This window comes from Callorhinus ursinus, unplaced genomic scaffold, assembly GCF_003265705.2.
Source record: "Callorhinus ursinus isolate GAN/ISIS: 27379988/994484 unplaced genomic scaffold, GSC_fseal_2.0 scaffold32, whole genome shotgun sequence".
NCBI classification, from domain to species: Eukaryota; Metazoa; Chordata; class Mammalia; order Carnivora; family Otariidae; genus Callorhinus; species Callorhinus ursinus.
In genome coordinates, this window is record NW_027397094.1 from 11,618,175 (window position 1) to 11,642,274 (window position 24,100).

Sequence of the window (24,100 nt, forward strand, 5' to 3'; positions counted from 1 at the left end):
CTGGCGTACGTAACCACGGCCCTCCCAGGACTCCAGCGAGAATCTAAGTAGCCCAGGGCCCAGCTTGCTCACCTGGTGTGGAAGTTCTGAATGTTCACATTTCTATAAGGAGCTGTCTTCCTTTGACACCAGAGCAGGAGACCTTCTTTGGCAGAGGTTTCTGTAATGACAGCCAAGAAAAAGTGTCCACATGGAAATACTACTTAACGCACCCAATGCCTGGGCACCTGATAAAGAGACCTCCCAAGGAGCCAACCACCAAATGCATCATCTCTTCTTGCGAGCTCTGCTGGGACCCTGCTCCTGGGAGCGGACTGCTGATGACACTGAAGGGACTTGAAAAGGCCAACACGAGAGCAACCACAAGTTATGACATCATAATCATAAACCCAGGCTGCAGGGATGTTGGCAATGAATCATTTTTCTTTTAAAGTTTCATTTAAAAACTACTACTCCTCAGGCGCCTGGGTGGCTCAGTTGGTTAAGCGACTGCCTTCGGCTCGGGTCACGATCCCCAGAGTCCCGGGATCGAGTCCCGCATCGGGCTCCTTGCTCGGCCGGGAGTCTGCTTCTCCCTCTGACCCTCCCCCCTCTCATGTGCTCTCTCTCTCTCATTCTCTCTCTCAAATAAATAAATAAATAAATCTTAAAAAAAAAAAAAAAAACTACTACTCCTCACTAGTTTATGACCTCACTAACCTGTCATTTGATTCTCTTATAGTCTTAGAGGTCAATGGAATCACAGAGGCCGCTGTGTCTCAGATTTATTCCCTTACCCGGTGATTTTTATAATACTGAAATGCTTTCATTAATACGTTTCAGGTTTGGCCACTTGAGTTTTGATCAAGTAGAAACAACAATAGGCCCCCGGGGTAGAGCAGGGCAGGCCACGGAGGTCCCAGCTGCTACACTCTGAATCCAGCCCTGCATTCCCCGGAGGCCATACCTCCTCGAGCTGCTCCAGCCCACGCCTGAGGGAGGGAGGGGCCCTGGAGCTGGGCCCTTCCTGCACATGTGCGGCTCCCCAGAGTGGCCCAGGCTGAAGGGCTCCCCATCAGACGCTTCTCCCCGCAGCCCTCCCTTTCCTTCTCCCGTACAAGTGTTGGCCAAGGTGCACTGGCCTGAAGGTTCTCTCTCGGCCATTTTTGGTTCTTCATAGGCATTTCTTCCAATAAATCTCTGGTCTGTCTGACCTGGACTAAATGTTCGTATTCCCCACCCCCACCAAATTCCCGTGTTAAAGCCCTGACCTTATTTAAGAGATGGAGGCTTTGGGAGGGAATTAGGGTTAGATGAGGTCATGAGGGTGGGGGTCCCTTGATGGGATTAGAGCCCTTCTGAGAAGAGCATTCTTCATCCCCCTCTGCCCTGCAGGACGGAGCAAGAAGGCGGCCATCTACAAACCAACAGGAAGGTCCTTAGCAGAAACAGACCATGCTGGCACCCTGATCTTGTGGACTTCTGGCCTCTAGAACCATGAGAAAATAAATTTCTGTTGGTCGGGCCACTCAGTCTATGGTATTTTGTTATAGCCCAAGCCGACTAAGACAGTGTCTAATATCCACCTGGCACTGGCTTCTTGGAAGACCCCAAATTACATGCATCCAAACAGCTCCTCAAAACCACTCCCAAAATCTAGGATTCTGCCTGTAGTTAAGGGCTAACAATTTAGAAAACCCCTATAAACACGTGGACTCTTGACTAACATTGGCCCCTGGCCTTCCATTTTCGTAAGGACTTAAAGCTGATTTTTTTTTCTCTGTAAAAAGCATTCCGTAATTATTTATCTAAATTGTCCATTCTAGTTCACACTTTCCTGTGACCCATAACCCAGTTGAAATAAACACACTCCCAAAATTTTTCATGTGCTACAGAATCATTTGAATGACTCCTATTCATGTCTCTCCTCTAGAAAATCTTATTAGGAAAAACAACAGAAAGTTCTAAGACTTTATTCAAATATTAACTGGTAAAAATGTTGAAAAATGAACTCCATACTGCCTGCCTTTGGGGTCGACCAATGTAACCAATAGGAAAAAGAATGTCAGGAGGAAATAACACACTGTATTTTATAAAGTTTAAATGAAATTTAGGCTAGAAAGGCAAACAGAGCTAAAGCAGATCAATACAATCTTGTAACTGCTACTGAAGTTTAAATTTGCCACTCACGCAGTTTCACCTAATTTCTGTCTGGATATGTCTGAATACTCTGAGGCGATGAATGTCAAAGTTTTCTCCTTATTTCATTGGCTAACCTAATCAAAAAGGAATCTCTCCCACCCCAAGCCCATTGTTAGGTTTTCCTACCCAGGCCTATTATGTCCCTGGCGTGGTATACCCCACTCCCTGCCAGGATAGCTTAAATCTGAAAATGGCCTTTTGACACACACAAAATCGTGGTGTGAAAAGCACATTATAAATAGGTACTGCCATTTTTCATTACATCACAAAACACCATAGGATGCACCAAGGAACTCCATCCACGTACATCGGGGACCGCCCTCATTAGCAGGTGTATTTAATCTCTCATTTTATTTCCTGGAAGAAATCCATCATCCTCTGGAAGGAGACTGGCTTCTCAAAGAATTCAATCATAATAACAATGTCTTTTTGCACATGCTACTACACATCATTAAAATAATGATCATTCTATAGACCTCCAGAAATTCAGTGAGGTTGTTAAGAAATGACTCCAAAAAAGTAAAACAATAATTAAAAATAAAAAAAAAATATGTCAGCCAACTACCTCCTAAAAGACATCAACTTGGAAGACATCTAGGGACTTTGCTAATCAAATTCCCACTTTTGAATGTTTAATTTCTTAGTCTTTTGAAAAGCAGATTAATACATCTTTTTATTGTGATATTTCACAAAATATTGTGATTTTATTATCTTATTTGGGGCACATTAATAATCACTTTAGGGAAAATGAATAATGGATAATACCACTCATAGCTACACTTCAAATAGAAGTTCTAAATTAATATTATCACTAATTTGAAATTTGTAACTAATCAGAAAAACCCTGCAACAACCTCTGTAATATTTGTGGGAAAATGATTCACTAGTCTAGCAAATGCAATCGTGTGAACAAGATTTTTTTAAAAATAGTATTTGTTCTTTAAGGGGGGGCTCAACTGTTTAAACATTTAAATTTGGAAGTATATAAAATTGGTAAAATTATTACAAATTACTCTTTTGTAATAAAGCAAGAACTTTTAAGAAGCATCTTGTTATTTTCACTAGAATGAAATGAATACTTTAATAAAAGCACATTGCATGAAAGTTTTCAAATTCAGACTGTTTATTAATTCAAACTGGCTGTCATTTCTGAGCCTGAATTATTGAGATTTTAATATCATCCTATCTTCCTTGGATTTTTAGATGACACAAATGGGGCCAGAAGGAAATAATCTAAGTGGGTCAGAAATTCCTTAAGGGTAAAAACTGTAGGCTTCATGCCATCCTTCACAAGAGTAGGTAAATTATTGGTTTTTAACGTTTGTTGGTTGATTAGTAGCTACCATCACCTACAAAGACCTGCATCGAAGGGCACTCCGTCCTGGGCAGAAATAAAAGCAACGCCCCCACCCCTCACCGTTCAGGTACCTGGTTACCTGTTAGGTGACGAAGGTACAGGATGCTGACTGGTTGGACAATTCATATCGCCTTCAAATATGTTCTGCAGCTATACATTTTGTGATTCGAGGGCTAAATAGTATTGCAAAGTTCTAATTCTAAGAATGTCAATTTGACACTTTTCAACAGTGCTGAATTCATCAAAATATTTAGGAGTACAGTGGGCGTAAAAGACTAAAGATTTTCATCTTCAGTGGCAGTGCCAAGGACTACGATTCTATTATAGCAACGGAACAGTTGTGGGGCCAAAAGATACAATAACAATGGAGATTTTGTTAACAGAAAGAAAGAGACAGAGAAGGAAGGTAGGGAGGGAGGGTGAATGAATGAATGAACTCAGATTTCAACTGATTGGTTTTTTGCACCTGAAAAAAAAAATGTCTCAAGACCCAGTCTACAGAACTGTTAAGAGTTGGGAACCTATGAGTATAACAAGCAATTAAAAGCTCAAAAAAATGCTCATTTTAAAAAGCGACTTCTGTTCTGAACATGTGCTCATCTTTTCCAAAATGATTCCACCCCCATGAATGAAACAGTATTGCTGGGGTCTTTCCCATACAAATATAAAACCTGTGAAAACCCAACTCCCATATCTTTCATTAAATCATGTAAATGACTGTTCAATTTTACAAGGCCCTATTTAAATTCTACTTTATAAATTCAATTTACAAATTACTCTAAGTATCCTAATACAATCAGATTTTCAACCATGTCTTTTACCTTCAACTGAAATATCCTGAATAGCAAAGCGAAGGATGATGGTCCAGATCATACCCAGCGTCATCTTCACGTTGCCATCCACAATTTCTTTAGGAAAGAAAAAACAACAACAAATTCGTGTAAAGATAACATAACCAGTGCATAAATTTTTCCTATAGCGTGTACGTTTCCCCTAAGTTTTGACTTCAGAGCTACTGGAAAATATATATATACATGGGAAGACCAGTTCATGTTTTTATAAGTGTAGCAGTGTGTCTAGTTATACAGTATTCATAACCAAATGTCTCTGGTTTAAATGAATTCTGAGTTAATAATAAGCACATTTCTTGCAAATGCATAATCACCAAAAACAACCCAAGAGTTCCCAAAGCTAAGTAATCAAGTTCAGAGAACACAGGCTCATCTGCACCGTGAGCCTTCCAGCGCTCCCCAGGTGGGGCAAGGTCACAGCACTCAGCTGTACAAAATAAGAAGCAGAGTCATCTCAGCTCCTGCCAAACTCACCGGGGCTCCCAATCTCCCAGAGAATGAAGAGGTCACTTCCCTCCTACTAATTAGTTCTTCTTAAGAGTCACTGGGAAGCTTAAGCTCTTTCCCATCCCAATTATCAGGCTGAAGAAGACAGCATTATATTTGACTCTATTTTTTACAAATCATCCTAGAGCCTGGTCTGCCCTTCCTGGTACTACTTCTCGTCTCTGTACCCCAGAGCCTAGCAGACAGCCTGACATGAAGCAAGCACCATAAGTGGTGGGAGGAATTCGCCCAGTTGCCGGCCCACCCACCCTCCACTGGGAGGTCAGTGTAGCTGACAGGGTCATTCCTATTTACCTTCAGCCCCGATGGACACCAGTTTCACGCCTTTGCTGGCTATGTAATCCAAGGCCTTGTTAACATTAGCAATTTTGTGGAACCGCATTTTTCCTCGGTCAGGTTTGGGCAGTCTTTCCCCTGTCGGATGGAGAAAGAATAGCGTAGACACAGAGAAAGTAACCCCGTGACACAGAATCGAGATGCCGAAAATCAGAGTCCATGCTTCCTTAAATGGAAATAGTTATGTGACCGTTTCTGACGGGTCTCTGGTGTCTGTAAACCACAGTATGGAGAGACCATAACCAAAAAAACTTTCAAGACCAATGGACCAGCACGGACCCATATGCTTTTCAGATCTGCTGGGAGAATCCAGGTGGGTCTACAGGCCAACTCACAAAGGGGTGTAGAGGAAGGCTGGCTGGGATCCTGGGAGCCTTTGGAGTTGCTGACTAGCTATTAGGAAGTTGGGAGAGCCTGGTCCAAATTACAGCAGGAGCTGCCAGGGCTCATCACAGATAGCTGATCATGAAGATATATGGAGCAGGGCAGACTGCCATCGTCCCCCCAGTCACACTTCTTCAAGGGTGATCCCTTCTCTCATCCAAAGCCTAAACCAGCCATCTGAAATTCAGGGCAAAACATAACCCTTCTGGGATCTGAGCTCATGTTTTCAGAGTTATGCCAACATGTATCCTGGCATTCTGCATGGAAGACAACGTCTGGGAGATGCACTCGGCTGGGCTTAGAGCAGGCAGGGCAGCATGGTGGGGAGTTGCATAGGTCATTTTTTCTTTTCTCATTTTGTTTCAAGGCAGGTGGTGCAAACATGATTTTAATAAGTCAATTTTAAACAGAATTTACTCCTTTTTCAGAGCAGAAAAGAAACTCCAGGCAGAGTGCTCTTTGGAAAGGCATTCTCTGCCATGTTCTGGCCCAGCCAGGGTCAAAGGGAACTTCCGAAGCAGTTATCTCTAAATAGATGCATCACTAGAGCTCACGCACGGATGCGCAGGGAGGGCTAGGACGTCTACGTAATGTCTAACACCAACCTGAAATGACTTCCAAAAGCAGCATGAGCTTGAGGCCATTCCTGAAGTCTTCCTCGATGTTCTCAATCTGGGTACCAGCTTTCCTTAGGTGGGAATTACACCAGGCAGTGAAGGTCTGCAACAAGAACCGACCGAGCACTGCTTGGCACAGCCCCATCAGCAGGCAACTCCCCCCTCCATGCAGACAACACTTGACATCCTACACACTCCGGGGAGTCTAAGAGGCTGGAGCTCCTGGGGCCTTCTAGAGCAAGCAGAATTTGGTGGAAAGAATGACGTGAGGCCTAAAGTAAGATTTTAGTAGTTTCCCCTTTTGGAACCCCCCCTCCAGAAAAAATCATTTATTTGATATACCAGCCTGAGGGATTTGTGCCTTTGGTTTAAAAAGGTACCACATTCACACCTATGCCTTCACCTTCTGAAAACCTCCTACTTTGTAGGAGATATGGACTAAATGAGAGTGTGCTTATTCCCTGCATGCAACAAAAATAAGCTTGCTTGCAGAATGGATGAATAAATAATGTTTAAATAATGCTCATAATGTCTTACTTCAGAGCAGAGGGTGAGCGGTGTTGTGTCGTAGACAGGAAAAGAGAGGAGGGACCCAAAACCACTAATTACCTGCATCTTAGTTTATCCTGAATGCACAACAGTGTTAAGCTAGTAACTAAATTAATTAAACAAATTTGCAGTAGAGTCAATGATTAAAAATAATGATAATAATAATAGTAATAATGACCTCCTCCAGACCCTGTATTTCAAAGACAATTAGATACAGCCCAGCCGTGGAAGGGCTCACAGTCTAGCCATGTTAACAAATCACGAAGACAATCTTCAGTGGAAAGATGGACTATGTATTAAGTGGCATCCAAAGTCATTCTGTTTATTTTTCCAAGCTACTTTTAACTTGGTTTCCACTTGTGCACTATTTCCTGCCAAAACCATTTTAGAAGGGCTCTGGCACCTGCTGGCTAAGAATGCAAACTGTCCCCTTGTGTCACAACAGCTGTGGGGCTCAAGAACAAAGTGCCCAGCACGTTACTCTGTGGGGAGACACGCAAATAGGGTCTGTGTTACAGAAGAGAAAATGAATCCCTAAAAAACAGACAGCTTCCATGCAAGACCACAAGAAGATACTGTTTCCATAAAAATGATTTTCCTGGGTAATAAAGATTTTCAAATCTAACAGTCACTTATTTCAACAAATATGCAATGGCATTAAGCTCAAGGGCAAAAAGAGAATGTAGGCATTTTCTTGGACTTACAAGAATTCATTTTACCCTGAGAGCCTAAAGGAATAATTATTTCTCCTAAAACACCTCTAAACTTCAGTCAGCTCAAAACAGAAGAGATACTCGAAACCATGTACTCTAGATCTACCCCCAATCAATATGGTAGCCACTAGCCATGGGGGGCTATTTAAGTGTAAATTAACTAAAATGAAAGGAAATTAAAAAAATTCTAGTTCCTCAGTTGCATAAGCCACCTTTCAAGCGCTCAAAAGTTGCAGGTGGCTGGTGGTTATGAAGCTAAGATTGTTAGGAAGAGTCTATGATTTATTTCTTTCAGTATTAGTTGTATCTGTTGACTTTTTGAATAGGCGATGCATTTCCCTGGCTCGAAATTCAAGGGCCACAAAAAGGGGGATAAAATGAAAAGTCTTCCTGTTCCCAGGTACCTAGTTCTGTTCCTAACATCCAGTTTTGCATGTTATCTCTTCAAGGATCTCTGATACATATGTAAGTACACAGACGCACGCTCTTTTTGTCCTTTAACCCATATCAGAATATAGACATTGTTCTGCACCTGGATTTTTTTTTTTTTACCCCATATAAAAAAATACAACCTAGAGGTCATTCCGTATCAGTACAGATCATTCCTTTTTATGGTCGCATAATACTCCACTGTAGTGCATACACCATACTTTATGTAACTAGCTCCCTGTGGAGGGACATTGAGGTTGTTTCTAGGCAGTTACCTCTCAATAAAACACATTCTAGGCCCCGTTTTCCACAAGCAAAATGACTTTAAACATGTTTGGGTTTTATTTTGTTTTATTTTAACTGACAATACTGAGACTAGTCATATACCTAACCTTTTGAGAAAGGCACAACAGGTTGTGATTTTTAAAAATGGAATTGACAGAAAAATATAATGATATAAAATATTTATAGAGTTGCCTTTATTTAGATGCGACTTAAAAACGAGCAACTATGGCTGCGGCAAATTACCTTATCTTCTTACCACGTTACATAAGTCCCAAGTCCCCTCATAATAAAAGTGTCAGAAACACTTCTGAAATAACCCCAAAGCTGCAAGCTTCCTGACCCCGCTATGAAACACTGGGGAAGTCTGTCTGATACTACCTTTTTATGGGTATACACACAACAAAGGTAATTTACCATATGTAATAATTCCTTTGGGCAAATCCAGAGAACAAATTTAATCTAAAAGGTCAGTTTATTTAGTTGGGTCTAATGAAGTGTCCCTACCTTTAATGAGCACTCCTAAGAGCCAATAAAGGTGGTAACTAACCAACTTAAATGTGAAAAAGACCCCCCACAGCTCTGGGATAACAGCTTTGCAAAGAGTCCAGTGCACTCTGGAAAGTATTTTAAGCTTTATTAGAATGTTTAACTTTCATTCTATTTACAGTTTTAATTCCGTGGCCTATAGAGGCTGTTCTTATGCATTTCCAATCATCCTGAGTTTCTGTGAAAAGCCTAATTACGCAGGAGACAAAGCACAATAGCAAGAGCTAAACCCCACACATTTTACCTGAAGGCTTCCTTGTGGCTGGTCTTGCTACTTGCTAGCAAGGTGCATCTTTAAAGTCCATGGGAACTAAATCTTGGAGGACTAACATGGCAGGGAGGTAGGTCCACATGGGTTTAGAGGCAGGCTCCTTGGGTCAAACCAGACTACCAAGCCAGATGTCCTTTCTTAAGGGAAATGGTTGGTGCTCTATGAACCAGACACAGCCCACCGAGGAAAAAGGCTGCAGTGTCCAAAGGCCCTGGCTCAACCCAGAAGCTGCTCAGTCACACATGAGGTCCTCCAACCTCCTCTCCTGCTTCCTCTACCTCTCTCCTGGAGAACAGCTCATTCCCTGCTCCTTTGCACCTAGGGATAAAACCCAATGCTTTCTGCAGCTCAAAAACAGGCACATAAAAAAACCCTTTCAGAGCCATACAAAGAGAGCCGAGATGGGATACCACAGACCCAGCTACAGACATTCCTGACTTACGATGGTTGGACTTAACAATTCTCTGACTTCACAGGGGTGCAAAAGCCATTCGCATTCCGTAGAAACCATCCTTGGAATTTTGAATTTGGATCTTTTCCCAGGCTAGCGCTGTGTGGTACAAGTCTCTCCTGTGAGGTTGGACAGGGGCAGCGGGGTCCAGGCAGCCACGGGATCCCGAGGGTCACCAACCCACACACTTACCAACATTCTGCACCCAGACGCAGCCCTTCTGTTGTTCACTTTGGGTACAGTATTCAATCACGAGACAGTCAACACTTTTATTATAAAGTAGGCTTTGTGTTAGATGCTTCTGCCCAACTGTAGCCCAGTGTAAATGTTCTGGGCATGGTTAAGGTCGGCTGGGCTGGGCTATGATGTTCGGTAGGTTCTGTGTAGTGAATGTATTTTTGTTTTGGGGGTTGTTTTTTTTTAGATTTATTTATTTATTTGAGCAAGAGAGAGAGCGAGCATGGGGGGGGGGTGGTCAGAGGGAGAAGCAGACTCCCTGATGAGCAGGGAGCCTGATGCGGGACTCGATCCCGGGACTCCAGGATCATGACCTGAGCCAAAGGCAGTTGCTTAACCGACTTAGCCACCTAGGTGCGGTGAATGTATTTTTGACTTGAGATATTTTTAACTTACCATGGGGTTATCCAGATATAACCCCAATGTGAGTTAAGGAAGATCTGTATCTCCAGAAGAGAAAGGCTGTTATCTGTGGTTCTTAACACCTTCCAAAGAAGCACACGAGAAAACGAAGGGAAAGGGTATTCAAGACACACGGAGAAAAGACGGAAAATCAGAGGAAGGCACTGCCTCCACATGTATATTCCTCAGACAACAGGAACAAATGTCGGCATCTCTTCCCCAAACGTAAGGAATCACAACCCAGGAGGCACCAGCCAGGATGGGTGCAGATTGGTCTCCGGGCCCATAGAGGCCCACCTTGGCTGTGGCACAACATCTCTGCACACAACAGGGTGCAAAGGAGAATGGCCCAGAGGTTAAGGCTGTGTTTCCGTGGCTCATAGTATTATGTTTTCATGCAGGAAGTCTGAAGGATACTCAACTATCCTCAGTCCCTCCTCTGTTATATTCCTGAACACAATCTAGAGGCCCAGAAAACGTTCAACACCCAAAACATGGAGGTTGAGAATACCAGTGGAAGGAGTTTCCCATGAGTAGCGTTAGCAAGAAGTGTTAGTCTCATTCACTGGCAGGTCAGGCCTTTCCTTCTTTCCTGAAGAACTTACTGGCAAAGTCCCTAGTCCCCAAGAACTGTGAGCCTATTGTCTTTCTCAAAGTTAAATTCTATGACAATCAGCACAGCGTGCATAATGGCAAAGAAAGTACCGTATCTTTACTGACATGTTGAGATAAGCCTGTGTTACTGAATGATACCCATTTGCTTTTGGTTTCTTTTTAAGTTAATTAAGCCTATAGACATAACAGCCTACATTGTAGACTTTTCCACAGAGAGAAGGGAAGAAAGGTCTTTTAATCAAAATGATTTACATAACATGAGTTCATATCTCTACCTGGAAGAGATTATTACCCAGATAAAGACCAAAAAAAAAAAAATCAATCTTGCATCTGACACAGTTGTCTGAACACGAGTTCATTTCATGCTAGCAGTTAATTATTAATTCTTTTCAGCAATAAGGTTCTAGGCCTGGTCTGTCTCCTCTAAGACAATCCGTTCAACTTACTATTCTGTTTTCTTCAAACCAAAAATACGGCAAGACAATAACTATAAATTTCCTCTATACTTTCTACACTAGCTTTTCCTCTGATAATAATGACATAAAATACTAATTTCAGATCCCATTTCCCAAAATGGGTACTCAGAAAAGCTTGTGGGGTTTTTCTGAATGGAGGAGAACAAGGCCTGCTGAGGGCTGGGACATTCGGACAGAGCCCACAGTATGAAGCTCGGGGCGGGGGGGGGGGGGTAGGAAGGTCTGAAGAAGCTCTCAGCTTTCAAGTCCACCGATTATCACACAGCATCGTCTGTCAGGTCCCAAACGGTTTGGGGCACTGTCAAAGTGTTCTGTGATTTTGAGATTGCCTACAGTTTGCTTTCCTCAGTGAGTGAAGGCATCAGGAGGCTCGCCTTGCCGATCCTGGCCTGCATCCTGTGGGTTGGGACGAGCAGGCCCCAGGAGATGAGGAGGCTAAGCCTGGTCCACCCTGCAGTCGTGGCTCAGAACTCAGATTCTATTTCTGACTCGGACACCATGCAATTATTTGTCCTTCATGTCCTGACACTTACCCAGCTACAGAAAAAAAAGGGGGGGGGGATAATAATTGTTATGATCAACTCTATGAAACAGTTCAAAAGGTTATCAGGAGGAGAACAACGATGAAAGTTGGCCGGCCAACACTACCTATCACATTGGTTCTGAACAGATTCTCACGTAGAACTAGTGGAAACCACTCTGTGGTTTAAGTTCATTTTCTAAAAACGCTCCATGTATTTTTCTATTTACAAGAATCACTTTAAGGGTATGTTATTTTCCACCTCATAGACTTCCAATCTGGCAAGATTCCTTCTAATCACTTACCTGGGTTTTTAAAAAATATTTGAAAAATAAGGAGGTGGGGGGCATCTACAAAGCGGCCCCCATTTGTAAACTCTCCAATTAAGGCAGGAGAGGAGGTCAGAGCTGTTCCTCGGAAGTAAACGTGATTTCAGCTTTACGGTTTAAGAAGGAGACACTGCACAGAGAGGGCAGAAATTCCTGCCCCACGTGGCTGGCAGAAGCAGAACTTTCTGGTTCACTACAAAATTCACAATCCCCTCAATTGAGAGACCCCGGTCCACAGGCCAGGTGAGGATGCGCACTGGGTGATCCATACAACGAGGCCATAGCAGCGTGGCCTTAAGTTTAAATATTCAGACATGTAACCATCTTGTAAAACCTTTAAGGAAGTTCTCTGGACCCAGAAGCCACTCATGGTGATGACTGGTCAGCCTAAATCATCTGATCTGGAAAAAGATTCCAAACCTTCAAGGTTGCCAAGTGCCCAGGTACACCTCTCAACTACTCACATGACATGTTAAAAATTCAACCAAAGACAGAGAAGTGTGTCAGCATGAAAGCGTCCATTCTAAGGAACCTGCATGTGGTACAACCCATTGTAAGATGTCTTGGAAGTCCATCTGGAGCCCTCATGTTCTCGTGAGTTGTGTGACCAGGCATCTGACTACACGGTGGACAACCCTTTTGTTCCCTGCCCACAAATCTCCGCTGAGTCTCCAAGACCCTGCTAGATAACACGGCAGGCGACAGCTCAGTTTAGCACCCCCTGAAACACAGTAGCCCTAAAACCTGATTCCTGGCTCTGTGACCCACTGCGAGTCCGGTGTGGGTGAGTCAGCCCCTCTCTCCTGTGACTTGCTGCTTCCCCCCCAAGGAATGCGCTGTGCACCTAATTCAACTAGCTGACCCTGACGTATGGTAAATGAAAGAATGCCAACTACTTCCCAAATACAGATGCGGGGCACCTGGGTGGCTCAGTCGGTTAAGCGACTGCCTTCGGCTCAGGTCATGACCCTGGAGTCCTGGGATTGAGTCCCGCATAGGGCTCCCTGCTCAGTGGGGGGGGGGGGTCTGCTTCTCTCTCTGACCCTCCCCCCTCTCATGCTCTCTCTCTCATTCTCGCTCTCAAATAAAATCTTTAAAAAAAGAAAAAAACCAAATACAGATGCGACAGAAACACAAAAGCACAGCAGTCGGTGATGGCAATTCAAAGAAACCTGAGGTGCTCTGGGGTTTAAATTAAAAGGGAATAAGACCACTGCATAGAAAATAGAGCCTACAGTCACGACTTAAGGCTACTAGGGCGTAAGAGATATTCCACCTCCGATAACTAAGCACAAACATGCCGTTGCTTAGCACATTTCATCAACTGTTACAGTATACAGACAGAAAAAGCAGAGGAGAAGGTCTGGGATCCACGAATCCAGAAAGATGCCAGGTCTTCATCTTTTCCTGATTTCCCCCAAGTACTCACACCACTGTTCAGAGAACAAAGACCATCATTAGCATATCTTAACTTCCTCAAGGAACAAGGTGTTCAAAGCATTAGTTTTTGCCCACAGCGGTAAATAGATTTTGTCCCTGCTTTTTTTAAAAAAAACTTATTTCTATGAGACCATTAATATAAAGGGCTACATCTGAATCAGGACTTGGTTCAAAATACACTAAGTATAAAGAGCCTCAAAATTAACTCTTGTTAAAAAAGCAAATCCCATTATATTCCATTGCAAATGGCAGCCCCATAACTGGTTTCTAGGGCTTTCTAGGCCCTAAGCGTACAGACTACGAATCAGAAAATCGAAAGGACCACAGTAGCCTCTGATCCTGCCTCGCTCACCGTTTTTTTTTTTCCCCAAAGATTTTATTTATTTATTTGACAGAGACAGAGACAGCGAGAGAGGGAACACAAGCAGGGGGAGTGGGAGAGGGAGAAGCAGGCTTCCCGCTGAGCAGGGAGCCCGATGCGGGGCTCGATCCCAGGACTCTGGGATCATGACCTGAGCTGAAGCAGACGCTTAATGACTGAGCCACCCAGGCGCCCTTGCTCACCGTTTTGTCACCTAAAGAACCCAGCATCCAGCAGGCATACCTGTATCCACAGACAGAGAACTAGTACCCATTCAAATTTTCAATACTTTAAAAGGTGACGATTTCAGGGCACCTGGGTGGCTCAGTCGTTAAGCGTCTGCCTTCGGCTCAGGTCATGATCCCAGGGTCCTGGGATCGAGTCCCGCATCGGGCACCCTGCTCCTTGGGAGCCTGCTTCTCCCTTTGCCTCTCTCTCTCTCATGAATAAATAAATAAAATTTTTTTTAAAAAAAGGTGACAATTTCAGTCATAAATAAGTTGGAACCTGAAAGAGAGAGACTGAGAGAGCCAGGGGAGGAGCAGAGGGAGGACAAGCCGACTCCGTTCCGCGCAGAGCCAGACGCGGGGCTTGATCCCACGGCCCTAAGACTGTGCCCTGAGCTGAAATCAAGAGTCAAACGCTTCACCGACTGAGCCACCCAGGCGCCCCTAAAATACTGCTTTTCACTTGACTTCCAGGGATACTCAGAAATACAAACTTAATTACTCCGAGAGGGGGAAAAAAGTAGACTTTTTCCGTTGATTCATGCCCAACAAGTTCTGCCAGCATGCAGGGCTCGGGGTCTCTTGCTACCCAAAGTTAGGGTACCTAGCAATCTCAAATTGCGGGGTAGGAGAGCCCAGAAACAACTCAAGGGGCGCCGCCGTCACCGTTAGAGTCCTTTAAGGACTTGGTAGGAAAGTGGGGGGAAAAAATGCTGTCAGAAATACCTGGTATGTGACACCACTGGTACACTCCAAAAATACTGGTCAAAGTGACACAGACACAAGCAGGGGTCTTTGCTTTGTGCTCTGGACAGTGCCTGGCACATAGTGATGCTCAATTTCTCTCTGTTGCATAGGACCTGATTTGTCAGACTTTTTGGGACAGAGTAAAGAAGATAGCAATCAGATTTTTTTTTGACCGAAATTTCAATATAAAAAAGACTGAGGAGTTGAAAATCTGTATCTACTAAAAAAAAAAAAAAAAAAAAAAAAAAAAAAATCCCTATCTGCTCAAGTTCCAGGTTTTAAAAAATTATCATGTCAAACTTAACTACAGAATCCTTAAATGTTAAAAGAGACTCTGTAATCTTGCCAAAAAAAAAAAAAAAAGAACCCTTGTGAAAAATAAAAGACAACCTCGCGGCTGAGGGCATCTAAAAATAGAATCAGGCTAATGGATGATTCTTTGAGTGGGTAGGTTAAAGATGTCTCTCCCAGCACTTGAAAAGATTATTCTATCCATGTCTGGTTTTAATCAGGGATTTGGAACCCTGAATTTTAGGCGTCAGTCACCGGGCTCAGAAGACGGGCTACCACTTAGGTCCTGGGCTGTGAAGAATACATAAAGAAAGGTGCTAAAAGCTCTAAGACTGCCTAACAGGAGACAAAAACAAATGCTCTTCAGGTTTTTGAACAAAGCCAAATCCAGCCCCCACGGGTTCCAGCTTGAGGGATAGCCTCTCTGGTATGTGGAATCTCCTCCATATCTTCCAGAAAGGACAGATCAAAGTTAGGGAATTTGGAAAGGTGTCAGGACAGTTCGTAAGGCTCCTTTATATAAGGAAAAGTCTGGGCTTCAATGGGAAACCTGATCATTGTCTACAGCATACCTTCCATGCTGTTCCACAACTCATAAGTCATAGATAAAGGAGAACAGTGCAAGTAATTCTTGCCTACAGACAAGAAACGCATTCTGTTCGGTACAGGGACAATCCTTCCTCCCAGAGGGACATTCATTTCGCTCTTCCTAATCTATAAATGTGCCTATTCTTTGGATTTTTTTTTTTTAACTGCTTGCAACTCCTCTCCAGTTTTCTCTTTGCCAGTAAGTTAAATAACATCTCTAGCATGTGTTCATTTTTATATTTGTGTGAAAGTCATGATTTTTACCTTTATGTAAGAATTGTCTTTTAATACTTTAGGATCTAAAGAGAGGTCAACATTCAAATATGCTGAAATATTCATTATTCTGACCTAAATGTTACTGATTTCGGTGAAGACAAACAGTAACTGATACACAAGAATGATATGCAGAACTAACTGAAGTCTATCATTTGCTGATCTTAAGTTACAGAATGCTTTCCCCGTCTTGTGAAAATGACAACTGTCCTAAGTCTCGGCTTACTGGATTCCTTTTCTATGTCAAAGCCTCCATTTAAAGTCTAATACGTGTCCCCATGTTCCCTCTTATACGAATCACCATAAATAATATTGGATTTGGGCTGAATTATTTAGCACTTTTCTGTTTCATAAAGATCTTACATTTATCTAGAAGCTAAAGTATTTCCATCTGTTAATTTCCTCCCTGCTCAAGAAAATTTCCCGCAAACATTTTATCACCACTTACAGGAGTCCTTATTACTCACGCTCCTGATTCTTTTCTTTTTTAAGATTTTATTTATTTATTTAACAGAGAGACACAGCAAGAGAGGGAACACAAGCAGGGGGAGTGGGAGAGGGAGAAACAGGCTCCCCGCTGAGCAGGGAGCCCCATGCGGGACTCGATCCCAGGACCCCGGGATGATGACCTGAGCCGAAGGCAGACACTTAACGGACTGAGCCACCCAGGCGCCCCACGCTCCTGATTCTTATTTCTCAGCTGCAATTACTCATCTCTTCATCTCTATTATCGGCAAGGCACATGAAGCAACACAGCAAGGACATCAAACCCTTCTCTGATCGGCTGATTCTCAGTATTAGTTGCAACTCAAGCTACCTCTACTTTCATTCCAAGGGGTGTTTTAAAATTCTTGAAACGGGCGCCTGGGTGGCTCCATCAGTTGGACGTCTGACTCCATCAGTTGGACGTCAGCTCACGTCTGGATCTCATGGGTTGTGGGATCAAGCCACGGGGCTCTGTGCTCAGCGGGGAGCCTGCTTAAAGATTCTCTCCCTCTGCCCCTCCCCCAACCCGTGTTGCTCTCTCTCTCGCAAATGGATAAATCTTTAAAAAACTTCTTGAAACAAAATTTTTATATAAAAATCTGCAAAGCTTATTTTTAAAAACCTTTTATTTAAAAAAAAAAAAAAGCTCTAGCTTTCTCTCTTCCAAAGGACAGTTAGCAAATGATCTTGATGAAACTCTCCATTTTAACTGTTAGATGGAAAAAAGGTTAGAAATATACAGATTCTTCCCAAACTATTTTAGGACTGGAAGCATATGTTAAACTAACCAAATCAAACATCTTCAGAGTCAAAGCCTCAGTCATTTTTGCTCTAAAAGGTTAAAAAAAAAAAAAAAGTGGTAAGCTCAAAGAACCACATGAAAGTGCTCTGGGTGCTTGGTCATGCAAGCTTAGAGCAATCCCCAGGCCATGAGCCTCACTTAGCCACTGACTGGGCGTTCTGTGGGGTCACACCTGCCTCCCCCAAGCTGGCACGAGCTGCGTGGAGAATTCCTTTGAGGACTTTCCGGTAAGCAAGCATTTAAGGCTCCCAACAAACAGCCTTACATATGATTGATCCTGAGCTATGCTTCCCAAAATAACTTGTTCCCTTGGAGCCTGGGTAATTATGAGCAAGATGTGGCTCTGTGACAGGGCAGACCCAACTGTTGCTTGGTTTTAGGCAACAGCAAACGTTGATTATACTTTCATTATTCTCTTCTTGAGGAGGAATTCAAGGTTTTCTTTAGAAAAGCCAACTGATGTTTCCCTCCTCAGCCCATCCTGGCAACTGGGGAAGCAGCTTGTACAACACAGACAGCAAAATAAATATTCTTTAATTCAAGTTCACCATACTGTTACTATCTTCAGGGACCCAAATAAATGGCTGCCTTCATTTAGAATGAGACAGCTCTCCGTAATACACCACATTCTCTGCATCGGTATTTTGGACCAGAGCACGGTTCTAAGTCAGGAATAGGCCCTCCACCCAATCAGGTACGTCTACAGGTTTCCTCTCCATATGGTAAAAGCTCTGTTTAACAGTAGGGGTACCAACAGGGAAGCTGGGCATTCCCAAAGTTCCTGCTCACTCCACACTGTAGGGAACCAGGCAGGGATTTCCTCCTTCAAAAAGTTCTTCCCTAGGGCTCGTGCTGAGTGGAGAGTAGTCACAAAAATATAGAATGAAGTCCTCATATCCTGAGACATTTCAGATAATTACCTATTACAGTATAAAATTCATCAACATATGCTTTCATACTATAACACAAAGTGTTCTAGTAGACAATATGGCCAAATGTTAACACAAGTTTTCTCTAAATTGTGACTTTTAAGAATTTCTTATCCATATTTTCTGTAGGGAATGTATATGACTGATGCAAAATGTATCTTAAAAAAGTAACTCGGGAAAGTATATACAATTTGTCAGCCTAGACTCTTTGGTCTTCGTGGTTATCTGTAATTATGTTAGCTAGTTCTACTTCATTAGTCCTCCACATTTCTCCCTGAAAAAAAAAGGAAAGACTACTTAAATTGGATATAATTAAGCAACCCTAGATTTCTGAAGTTAATCGATGAAGTGCTGCTTCAGGATTTTTTAAAGTTTCACATTAAAATCCCTATTTCGACATCGCATTTCAAAACCCTAATGGAGAAGGTACACACTGTCCAAGTTCTAGGACCGCAGAATAGAAATCCTTTGGAGTCTGTAATATCCAGTTACCCAGATACCAGTTACAGCAATAGCACCCACTGTCACACACCAGGTATTTCTGACAGGCTTTTTCCTGCTTCCTTACCAAGTCTTAAAGGACTCCGACACGGACAGGCCCACCTGTGTCCGAGTATAGAAACAAGGGCAATCTTTCCAGTAAACGTGAATTTACCACACAGTAAATATATTTACCACCACTTCACTCCCAGATTTCCAACGGCCTGAACACACACACACATATATACATATATAGAGCTCTATATATGTATGTGTTAAACTGCCTGAAGAACAAAGCCAGAGATTTGACTCTGGTGACTGGTCTGCATATTTAAATAACGTTAACCCTTCCTTTTTCAGACATGCAAAATAAGCATCCCTGAAGCACAGCACATATTAATATCAAACTGTCTGAAGTGGGAGTCTATACAGTATTTATAAAACCATGCAGACAGAATATCAAATACCAAATGCAAATGGCGGCATGCATTTCAGAGGGGAACCTGGCCCACCAGTGGGGTTGGTGGCCCTGCGTCCCTCCACACACAGAGCTCACTCCCACAGCTCTCTGCAAGGCTTAGTCTTCTAAAGGATTCGTGAATTAAAAGATTCAGAAATTACTAACTAGACTCTGGTATTTAAATCTGCCAAACTATAAGAAATCTCACTTCACCGATATCTGAATTTTTTAAAGTTCAGAAATAGGCAAGTGCTTTGAGAAAAGGCATTACTATCCTATATATAAATTATTTGGGTCTCAACATTATTTTATCATTCTCTGAGGTTGCCACGCGTATGTCCTCAGAACAGTGTGACCATTGAGTTATTTATTGTCTAAACTGGATTACTTCTGCGAGTCGAAGGAGAGGCAGTTTCTAATTTCCAGGCACAACTGGGACCATCCTGGGCCGACATGGATGCAAAGTCCCTACCTCTCACTCCACCTCCTCATATCCTTTCATGAACAACAGAGGGCCGGAGAAATGAACAACACATCGCACACCATAAATTTACAAAATGTTGTATGACAACTTTAGCTCAAGAAAGCTGGGGGGCAAAATATAAAATAAATAAAATGAATTTTTGCAAGGAATGAGGTGGCCTGGAGCTGTAGCATGTATGCGGCCCCCCATCACTCCCAGGGCTACCTTGAAATGCACACATGGTAAGCAGGCAGGGGCCCGATGTGTGCCTAAATAAAATCCCCGGAAGCAGTCTTGGCAAGACCGCCCCTAAAAATAACCTTTCCCCAAGAACCCTTTAAATGTCTGTTCTCTCCTTCCTCCGGCTGTACTCTGGGGGTGGTGGAGGAAATGAAGATGTACGAGTATCAAATTCAGCATCCTCAGACATTTTTCCCACCGCCTGTCTCAAATCCAAGCTCTCCATCCAAAGCATTGACAGCAGTGCTCATAGGAATGGAGAGAGAACTAGACCAAAAACCCTGAAAGAGGTTATAGGGTCACTTCATCAGATCAGTCTGCAGCAGGAGGAGAGAGATACTCCTCACACACGGCACACACCCTATCAGTACTGACTTCATACATGGGCTCAAACTCCTAGCAGTGAACCATTCACATTTTCACAGGATGTGAGGAAGCTCTGAATTTGCCCAAAGTGCTTCGCACACTTCCATCCTCTTCTCGTGGACAGCCAGAAATCTACCCTGAGGGTCCTTCCTAGAAGCAGACAATGGGTGGTTATCATCTTAGAAAGGTCACCTCTAAAATACAGGTGATCTCTGGAAAGGCAGGTGTTGGGAACCTTTCATTCTTAAGAACATGAGAAATCCTTAGGAAAATTCGGGGCCGAGGGGAGGTGTACAAGCAGGTCAGAGGAGGCAGGAGGCCCAGATGGCCAGAGGGGCAGCAGGAAGCACGGGATTTGGGGTGAAAAGCGAGGAGCTCCGGGAGGGAAAGGTGACAACCGGCCTCCTTCGAAGTTCTGCTTCACGCTGATCTCTTTCAAAATCGTGTTTAGGGAAAGAAACACTTGTTGAACATAAAAACTTTGTTTTTCCTCTTAGAAGTGGACATCCCTGGTGGCCATTTCACAGTGTATGCACACATCAAAACATTCTGTACGCTTGAAATATATACCATTTATTATTTGTCAATTATACCTCAATGAAGCTGGGGGGCGGGGAGAAGCAGACATTCGCTATCCAGGAAACTGGGGTTTTCCTTGACCAGCTGGGTTCAGAAGGATTCACTATGTTCTATATTCTCTTGGCTCCTGTGTATGTTTGAAACTTTCCATAATAGGAAGTTAAAGAACAGAAAAGCGGGATTTTTTTTTTTTTAATGTAAAGTAAAGGGAGTCCTTGGTACTGCCACGTCAACAGTGTTTAGGCTGGATCTCTGTGGACCCCAAATCTTAGAGAGCATTGCTGTCCACTAAGACATCATGCCTTATCCTAGAGGATGACTCTAATCTGTGTTCTTGCCTCTTGGAGTCCCATCTGCTGGTTCCAACAGGGAGCTGACTCAAGTACTTAGGCATCCTGAACTTTCTGGCTTCTTTTGGAACTGAGTCAGCCAGACCAGCGGTTAATTCCAAAGCTATGACCCTAATGGCATGTCCTACTAAACTCCGTTTAGAAGTGTAGTTGGCTTTTCCTGTGGTCCCTTTTCTCCTCCTTTGGCATTTCTGTTGAACACACCAACTGCTGTAGCCCAACCTAAAGAAAAACCTCCGAATGACAATGTTCCCCATGCCTCAAAATTTGGTTCTCTCATTTCATCAGATGCCCCCAATTGTCCCCATTTAGGAACGAAAATTCACAGGCACATATCCTTCCACAAAGGCAGTCGGTGATGGGTAAAGTGAGAAATTAGGAATACTGAATCCTGCGCTTCTGCTCTGAGTTGCAGGTTACGCGTAAGTGTGGGCAGAAAGCAACAACAACAACAAAAAGCCAGAAAGTGCTTAGTAGTTAAAAGCACAGCCTTCAGAGTTAAGTAACCTGGCTCCAAAATTCAGCTCTGCCCCTTGTGGACCAGAGGACGCGATAGAATATTAGTACCTCCACATTTTATGAAGTTCCCATTGAGAGACAGAGCCGTATCTTTGTACTTTAGGGCTCTGTTCCAGCTACCCTTCCCTGCCCTCAACCACCCCTGGACAAGTCACTTAACTTCCCTGGCTAAAAAAGCAATGCATCCATGTGCAGGTAACATACTCGGCTCTCAAGACTGTTGTGAAGAGTGAATAAAATAGCATCTATGGTTAAAACAGTGATTCTCAAGAAATAGCTGCTTTGGGGCGCCTGGGTGGCTCAGGCATTGGGCGTCTGCCTTCGGCTCGGGTCATGATCCTGGGATTGGGCCCCGCGTCAGGCTCCCTGCTCGACGGGAGGCCTGCTTCTCCCTCTCCCACTCCCCCTGCTTGTCTTCCCTCTCTTGCTGTCTCTCTCTCTCAAATAAATAAATAAAATCTTAAAAAAAAAAAAAAAGAAACAGCTGCCTTGCCCCTTTACACTGAATAGTTTGGGATACTAAGAATAATAGGCCAAATCCCTTCCCCCTCTTTTTCTTAATCCACTAGCAAACATTCACATACTAAAATATCACTTTTACCATCTTGTTGGAATTCTTTTTGTTTTGGTGTTGTTATACCGAGAAAAAAATTTTTTAAGTATCCTTCTGTTTCAGAATTTAACAATAGAGATCAAAATAGGCAATAAAATAAGCAGCCACCTCCTATTCCATAAAATTCCAATAACAGAATAGAAATTATACAGTTTGCAAGATACAAAATGCATGGTTTGCGTTTTTCCAACTAATGTCTCTCCCCCCACATCCCAGCCCAATCCCACTCTCACCCTGCCTCCCCTGAAAAATGTGTTTGTCTCAAAATAAAAAAATATTATCCTCTGTGGGTAATCTCTAAACTGATTACAATTCTGTATATGTCTTCTACCGTTTTCATGACTGATGCTCTCCAACACCCAAAATACCAGTAATGTTTTCTAAAAGCCTTAAAACAAAACATCTAAATGAGGGCAATAATTTGTTTCATTGCCTTAATTTTATAAATGATAAAACAGAAAAAAAGGAAACCTATCTTGGAGTTAAATTCTACATTTAGTGTAAGATGAAACAAATTCTACTGTTTTCAGTAATCCTTACAAATTTTCAATACAGTCTTCCTCAAGAAAGCCTATCGTTGGCCATTTCAACTGCAGAAGGGTTTTATGCCCCAGACCTGAGCGCACCACCACAAATAATTTCTTGCAGCTTTTCACTTCCTTTGAAAGCATAACGTCTCATCGGCTAAGAGATATCCCATCCCACGAGCCAAATCCCTGGGTTTCTCTTCCAGCAGCTACATCAATTCAAATGCCAGATTCAGCCTGGCAAAGCTCCAGTGCAATACCAAGGTGAGATTTCTCCAGGAAGAGAATCAAAGACATCTCGGCAGTCCAAGTGGTTCCAAGTCGTCTGAGGCATGCACATCATGCAGAGAAACAATGCGTCCATGTGCAGGTAACATCACTGCTTCCTGCGGAAGTCCTCTCCTCTTAGATCTTCCTCCACGTTCCCCTCCCCATAGTTTCAACTTCTGCCTATGAGCAGAGAGCTTCTGTGAACCTCCAGCTCGACCTTTCTCCTTGATATTTCCATTGGATATCAAGCCCTCGATCCAAACCTCACATTTTTAACTAGGACAAAACCCAACGATTCCCCTTACTTTCCTAAATGAACATCAAAGGCGTTAGAGATAATGCTAGAAATGATTGGGTTTCAGTTTTCTGGTTTGGCTACCACATTGGTATCGGTCAGGGATCTCAAACACAGTGGGACATAGAAGTAGCATAGTTTTATTGGGTTGAACATGAGAAACTGCAATTTTTAGAGGTGAAAATGGTCAATGTCGAGAGTTTCACGTGGTCCAACCTAATATAAAATTCCTCAAATTTCTAATAAAGACCAATGACATTACCTAACTTCTAAACAAACATCCTATTTGACTATCATGAAATAAAGACTCCTTATGACTCTAAAAGGTAGGATACCTTGATTTGCCATTCTCAATTGTAACTGTCTACATAAGACTCAATTACAGGTTCATATTAAATACGGTTCTCATTTCCCCCAAATGACCTCATATTCACCGACTTATCCATTTGGTCCTCACAATCACTAAAAAAGGAAAGTTTTTTTCCCAAGGTTGCAGATCTTTTAGTGAAAAGGTTGTCACAGACACTACTACTGAGAATCTATTTTCAATGTATAATTATTCCTAGGGATTATAACTAATACCTTTACCTCCTACAAAAACAAACAAATGAAGCAAGACAACTCAAAGTCATGCTAACTTCTTAGTCTTGGACTTGGCATTCAGGTTGATTCTGTTCCAGGAACGCACACACTCTTCCGAATCACCCAGGTCTATTCATTATTTTCCAATTCCGCTAC

The 24,100-nt window shown here is 42.9% G+C and overlaps 1 protein-coding gene across 4 annotated transcripts in view; it reads right to left on the bottom strand.

The window, feature by feature from the left end:
* The window catches only part of ACTN2 (actinin alpha 2), a 64,649-nt gene that overhangs the window by 32,349 nt on the left and 8,200 nt on the right, over window positions 1-24,100 (bottom strand). For 2 of the 4 annotated variants that reach the window (XM_025850760.2, XM_025850761.2), the window contains exons 2-5: window positions 6,222-6,336; window positions 5,191-5,310; window positions 4,360-4,446; window positions 73-160 (exon numbers count right to left, since the gene is read on the bottom strand). In XM_025850760.2, coding sequence (XP_025706545.1) covers window positions 73-160; window positions 4,360-4,446; window positions 5,191-5,310; window positions 6,222-6,336 — 410 coding nt within the window. Of the gene's footprint in view, window positions 1-72; window positions 161-4,359; window positions 4,447-5,190; window positions 5,311-6,221; window positions 6,337-24,100 lie in introns of those variants that run through there. The other 2 variants (XM_073879010.1, XM_025850762.2) reach the window with 2 other exon arrangements.